The 6,720-nt window shown below is 55.9% G+C and overlaps 1 protein-coding gene across 1 annotated transcript in view; it reads left to right on the forward strand.

Moving 5' to 3' along the window:
* LOC115765861 (protein dachsous) overlaps positions 1–5,858 on the forward strand; it is an 84,889-nt gene extending 79,031 nt beyond the window's left edge. Inside the window, exons 9-10 of the mRNA XM_030709591.1 lie at positions 404–1,707; positions 2,258–5,858. Of these exons, the coding sequence (XP_030565451.1) occupies positions 404–1,707; positions 2,258–5,715 (4,762 nt within the window). The 3' untranslated portion in view covers positions 5,716–5,858. The remainder of the gene's footprint in view (positions 1–403; positions 1,708–2,257) is intronic.
* The last annotated feature ends 862 nt before the right edge of the window (positions 5,859–6,720 follow it).

Genomic DNA, 6,720 nt, shown 5'->3' on the forward strand with positions numbered 1-6,720 from the left:
AGGCATAGCAACGGGGCGACTAATTAGTGTCGCTAAAGATACCCTTTCGCAATCATTGATCTCACAGACATTCAGCTTGAGTTAGCCCGGAATTCCTCTACAGATACCCTTTCAGAAGTCTAAGCCAATTCGTAGCATGTGTTAGGTAGGAATTCCTCCAATTATGATTGACTTAGCTAGGAATTCCGCTAAAGATAACCTTTCGCAATCATTAATCCCGCAAACATTCAGCTTGAGTTACATATACGCTTTCGGAAGTCTAAGCCAAATCATAGCTTGTGTTAGATAGGAAGTCCTCCATCACCTTTATCATTGATCCCTCAATTGTCCAGCTTTTCTTAATTATGTATTCCACTTGACACCCTCTAATTGTCTGCATTTCTTTGCATGCTCTTCCGAACAGCAAACTGGATCGCGAGCTGCAGTCGAGCTATAGCTTCATGGTGCTGGCCACCGATTGTGGACGCTATGAGGTTCGTTCCGGCAGCGTTGCCGTGCAGATCAATGTGCTGGACATCAACGACAACAAGCCCATCTTCGAGCGTTATCCCTACAGTGGGCAGGTGGCGGCGCTCATTCAGCCCGGCCAGACGCTGCTCAAGGTGCAGGCGCACGACGCGGACCAGGGCACCAATGGCGAGCTGCTCTATGCCCTGAAGGCGGACAGTACATTGACAACACCCGCCATGCGCAGTAAGTTTCGCATTAATCCCAACACGGGCGCCCTGAGTGCCACCCAGAGCCTGGCCAGCGAAACGGGCCGTCTGCTGCAGCTGGAGGTTATTGCGCGCGACAAGGGAAATCCACCGCAAAGCAGCGTTGGTCTTATCGAGCTGCTGGTGGGTGAGCCCAACCCGGGAGCGCCAGCTCTGCTCTTCCAGAACGAAACGTATCGTACCAAGCTGCGCGAGAACTCACCCGCGGGCACACGGCTGCTTCATGTGGCCGCCGTGCGCAGCGATGGGCGCCGCCAGAAGCTGAACTTCTCGTTCGGCGCGGGCAATGATGAGAACATCTTTACGCTAGATGCCGGCACAGGTGAGATACGTGTAGCCAACCCTCAGCTGCTGGACTACGATCGCTTTGCCACGCCCACTCTGGCGCCGCTAAGTCGCGGTCGCGCCATGCACTACGAGCAGACGGAGCAGACAGAACAGGCGGAGCAGCAACAGCCGGACAATACGAACAGTTCGCGCAGTCAACGCGCCCTGGCCCAATCCTCATTCGCCCTGGCTGCCACACAACCGCACGAGCTGCGTTTGGTGCTGGTGGCACGCACCACGGAGGCACCTTTCCTATCCAGCTACGCGGAGCTGGTGGTTGAGCTGGAGGATGAGAACGACAATAGTCCGCAGTTCTCGCAGCGCCAGTTCGTGGCCACCGCCTGGGAGGGCAACAGCAAGGGCACCTTCGTCGCCCAAGTGCAGGCCTTCGATGCCGACGAGGGCGCCAATGCCCGGCTCCGATACCACATTGTGGACGGCAACCATGACAACGCGTTCGTCATCGAGCCCGCCTTCAGTGGCATTGTGAGAACGAACATTGTACTGGATCGCGAAATCCGTGATGTCTACAGTCTGAAGATCATTGCCACGGACGAGGGTGTGCCCCAGATGACGGGCACCTCAACGATACGCGTCCACATCGTGGACGTCAACGACAACCAGCCCACGTTTCCGCCCAACAATGTGGTCAGCGTCAGCGAAGGTAAGTTTCAAAGTTGTGAGTTGTAGTGAGAGAAAAATCAATTCTTAAATTAAGAACCGATTCGAATGTTAAAGATTTACACAGTATCGATAATGAGACAGGGGTTTTTAAGAAAAGCCCAATATAGAGATCCGAAGATCCCTCCCCCCGTTCTTATAATTTCTGTGTTAGTTAAAAAATATAATTATCTATAATTATCTGATTTGGTTGGTTAAAGAGAAATAACGGCATATTGAAGGTCTAGCTAGATCTAGCTTTAAAAAAAAGCAAATAATGTAATAAACGCGACTTAATCCAGCAAATTTCGTTTATAGTTTGTCCCAATAAAGAAAATATATATACTTTATCGGAACGATTAGATCATCTGCCAAGACGTTCAGATTTTCTTATGTGATTAAAAGCAATCACAAACAATCCAAAGAATTAATTAGCTGATCAAAAAGATTTACCAATTGATCAATCAATCCAAATAAAGAACCCAAGCCCAACATGAGAGATTCCCGACTAACCCCCAACTCTTCCCACTTGCTCTGCGTCTTGTCTTTCACAGCCACCGAACTGGGCGCCGTGATAGCCTCGCTGTCGGCCAACGATGTGGACACCTACCCGACGCTGACCTATCGCTTGGGCAGCGACTCCGCCGTAGAAATGGAGAACCTGTCGCTCTTCGGCCTGGATCGCTACAGTGGCAAGCTCGTGCTGAAGCACCGCCTGGACCACGAGCTGCAGCAGGAGTACCAATTGGAGATCATAGCATCCGATGCGGCGCACGAGGCACGCACCACGCTGACGGTGCGCGTGACCGATGAGAATGACAATGCGCCCCGTTTTCTAGCCGAGCGACCGCCCGCCTATTTTGCCCTGCTGCCCGCCGCAACGGAGCTGCTAGAGAGCAGCTCCTCCATGGACGTGGAGCTGCTGTCGGTGAATGCCACCGATGCGGATGCCGAGGGTCGCAACTCACAACTCAGCTATCACATCGAACCACCTTTGGCTGGTTTCAGCATACACGCCACAACGGGCGTGGTCTCGGTCAACATGAGCCAGCTGTCTGCGGCAGTGTCCAGCAGCGGCGACTACTTCCTGAGCATTGTGGCACGGGATGCGGGTAAGCCCCAACTAAGCGGCAACACGCTGCTGCGCGTGCAGCCCGGCGACAGCGGCTCGGGCCGGCAGCAGTTCCAGCAGACACAATACCGTGCACAGATTAGCGAAGCGGCACCGTTGGGCGCGGTAGTGCTGCAGCTGGGACACGATGTCAGGGATCAGGCGTTCAGCATAGCCGCGGGCAACGAGGAGCAGGCCTTCGAGCTGCTGCCCAACAAGGCGCTCGTGCTGGTCAAGCCCCTGGATCGCGAGCGCAACGATCTCTACAAGCTGCAGCTGCAGCTGAGCCAAGCAGGCAACACGGCTAGCTCCAGCTCCAGTTCCAGCTCGAATTCCAGCGCAGGGATCACGGTATTTGTCAGCGTGCTGGACGCCAATGATAATGCGCCCATCTTTGATCCCAGCGCCAAATATGAGGCAGAGATTAGCGAGCTGGCGCCGCTGCGCTACTCGATTGCCCAGCTGGTCGCGGTAGATGCGGATCAGGAAAATACGCCCAACTCGGAGGTGGTCTACGACATCAGTTCCGGCAACGATGAGCACATGTTCACCATCGATCTGGTCAGCGGCGTGCTGTTCGTGAACAATCGCCTGGACTACGATAGCGGCGCCATCAGCTACGAGCTGATCATACGCGCCTGTGATAGCCATCAGCCGCGTCCGCTGTGCAGCCTGCAGAGGTTCCAGCTGTCGCTGCACGACGAGAACGACAATGCGCCGCAATTTCCGCTTGGCGAGTACGTACACTTTCTGGCCGAGAACGAGCCGCTGGGCAGCTCCGTGTTTCGCGGCCAGGCCAGCGATCTGGATCGCGGCGCCTTTGGCCAGCTCAACTATAGTCTGGTGCCGGCCGCCGACGTCGACGACGACAGCTCGTGGCGTCTGTTTCGCGTGGATGCCGTCACGGGCATTGTCAGCTCCGCGGCGGTGTTCGACTACGAGCAGCGGCAACGCTATCATCTACAGCTGCGCGCCAGCGACATGGGCGGCAGAAGTGCGCGGGTGGCGGTGCGCATCGAGATCGAGTCACGGGACGAGTTCACGCCGCAGTTCACGGAGCGCACATATCGCTTTGTGCTGCCGGCATCCGCTGCGCTGCCGCTGGGCTTTGTCGTCGGCCAGGTGACGGCCACAGATGCCGATAGCGGTGCGGACGGGCGTGTGGTTTACCAATTAAGCGCACCGCACAGCCACTTCAAGGTGAATCGCAGCAGCGGCGCGGTCCTGATCAAAAGGAAGCTCGACGACAGCCTCATCGACGATGGCCGCGATATCAGTCTGGTGATCTCGGCCTCCTCGGGCCGGCACAACTCGCTGACCAACATGACTGTCGTCGAGATCGCCCTCGATCCGCTGGCACATCCCAACACGAATCTGGCATCGATTGGCAGCGCCGGGGGAGCTGCTGGCGCGGGCGCAGCTGGTGCGGGCGGCTCAAGCGGTGGGCCAAGCGATTGGATTGTGGCTCTGCTGGTCACGCTGCTGCTCATCCTGTGCGCCGCCGCCGGCATCTTTCTGTTCATCCACATGCGCAGTCGACGACCACGCAACGCGGTCAAGCCGCATCTCAGCAGCGAGACGGTCGGCGTGGGCAACTCCAACAGTTATGTGGATCCGAGTGCGTTTGACACAATGCCCATACGTGGTGGCGGCGGCGGCATGACGACGGCGGGCGGTGGTGCCGGTGGTGGTGCCGTGGCCTCGGGTCAGTTTGCGCCACCCAAATACGATGAGATACCGCCGTTCGGACCGCATGCGGGCAGCTCGGGCGCAGCGACCACATCGGAGCTATCCGGCTCGGAGCAATCGGGCTCGAGTGGACGCGGCTCGGCGGAGGACGATGGCGAGGATGAGGAGATACGCATGATCAACGAGGGGCCGTTGAGTCATCGTGCCGGCGCCGGCGCCGGCAGCGACGACGGACGCATTTCGGACATTTCGGTGCAGAATACACAGGAGTATCTGGCACGCCTGGGCATTGTCGATCACGATCCCAGCGGCGGCGGCGGCACTGGCGGTGCCTCCAGCATGGCCGGTTCCAGTCATCCCATGCCCATGACCATGCCCATGCCCACGCTGCACATGTTCGATGCGGACGAGACGGCGCGCTCGGACATCACGAATCTGATCTACGCCAAGCTGAACGATGTGGCCGGCGGTGCCGGCTCCGAGCGTGGCAGCAGCGCAGATGACGCGGCCACAACAGCGGGCAGCATCGGCACCGTCGGACATGGCCACGGACACGGCGTAATGGCCAGCTACGGCGAGGTGCCCGTCCCGGTGCCCGTTGTGGTTGGCGGCAGCAATGTCGGCGGTTCGCTCAGCTCGATTGTGCACAGCGAGGAGGAGCTGACGGGCAGCTACAACTGGGATTATCTGCTCGACTGGGGGCCGCAGTATCAGCCGCTGGCGCACGTATTCTCCGAGATAGCAAGACTGAAGGACGACACCATGTCGGAGCATAGCGGTCACAGCGGCAGCGGCGCCTCGTCCAGCGCCAAGAGCAAGCAATCGCTGGCCCACTCTTCGCACTCCTCGACGGGCGCCGGCAGCGTAGTGCTGAAGGCGCCACCCGCGCACATCCCACCGCCGCTGCTGACGAACGTGGCGCCGCGCGCCATCAATCTGCCCGCGCTGGGCAATGCGGTGGGTGGGCTGCGTCTGCCGCCGCATCTTAGCATGTCCGGGCTGCCACGTTCGCCCATTGGGCACGAGGCCAGCGGCGGCTTCAGCACCTCCTCGGCCATGTCGCCGTCGTTTTCGCCTTCGCTCTCACCGCTGGCCACGCGCTCACCGTCGATTTCGCCGCTGGGCGGGCCGCCCACCCACATGTCGCATGTCTCGCTGCCGCGCCACGCCCCACAGCCAAGCCAGCGCGCCAATGTGGGCACACGCATGTGAACCAGAAACCAAGAACCAGGAACCAGGAACTGAAGCCGCAATCCCCCCCCAAAATCTGTGTGATCACCATTTAGAGTTTAGCATAGCGTACTTAGTTCTAGTTAGTGCCAGAGACTTGAATTTGAATGGAGCGCAGCTGCACATGCATAGTATTACTTGCACCACACCACAAGACACCACCCTCACACATACATCCACACACATACATGCACACGCACATACGCACACTTACATACTTATAAACATACCTACACAACAGAGTCTCAGCGACACTGCCAACTTGATGCTTAAAAACAGTTAACTGTTATTACTTAAAATCATAAACAAATCTCTGCATGGCAATCACATTTAAGTGTTGGCAACGCACGAGTTCTATCTGTATCATAGTTGGCAACACGATTCAAGCAATTGCCAATTGCCGATCTCGGCGATATTTGTTTAAATTGTGCCCATGAATTTTGTTCTTATATTTTAATCAGTTCGGCTGTTAACTCTTTAAGTCGTCTGCGACTAAAGTAAACATATTAAATTAAGTTCTATAAATGTCAGGCATGCCTTTGATGCCGCATTCTATCGCAGAGTGTTGCTGGGAACTCATTAGCCAGATCAACATGCCAACATATTTAAACGCACGGGCACACACCAACATGCACACACACACACTCTCTCACACACACACACTCTCACACACACACACACACATTAGTTGTTGTATGTAATGTATATATAGCATATGTACGATTGTAGTAGTAAACGACCACAAAGCCAACAAAGACTCTCTGATAAATACGCTTGGTTGGCCGCCTCGAAGCGCCAACGGGCCCCTACAGACAAAAAGCCAAGCCAGCCATAAGTTGTAAGCATTTCTTAAAAGCTAAAAGATACAGGAAAAAAAAAACAAAAACGAAAAACGAAATACAAATAAACGTAGACCTTAACGTAGTACGTAATAAGTAGTACGTAAAACGTAGAGTTAAGCATAGGAACTAAACTAGTTTTTCGCAG

This window comes from Drosophila novamexicana, unplaced genomic scaffold (assembly GCF_003285875.2).
Source record: "Drosophila novamexicana strain 15010-1031.04,08,12 unplaced genomic scaffold, DnovRS2.1 tig00001059-arrow-arrow-pilon, whole genome shotgun sequence".
Taxonomy (NCBI): Eukaryota; Metazoa; Arthropoda; class Insecta; order Diptera; family Drosophilidae; genus Drosophila; species Drosophila novamexicana.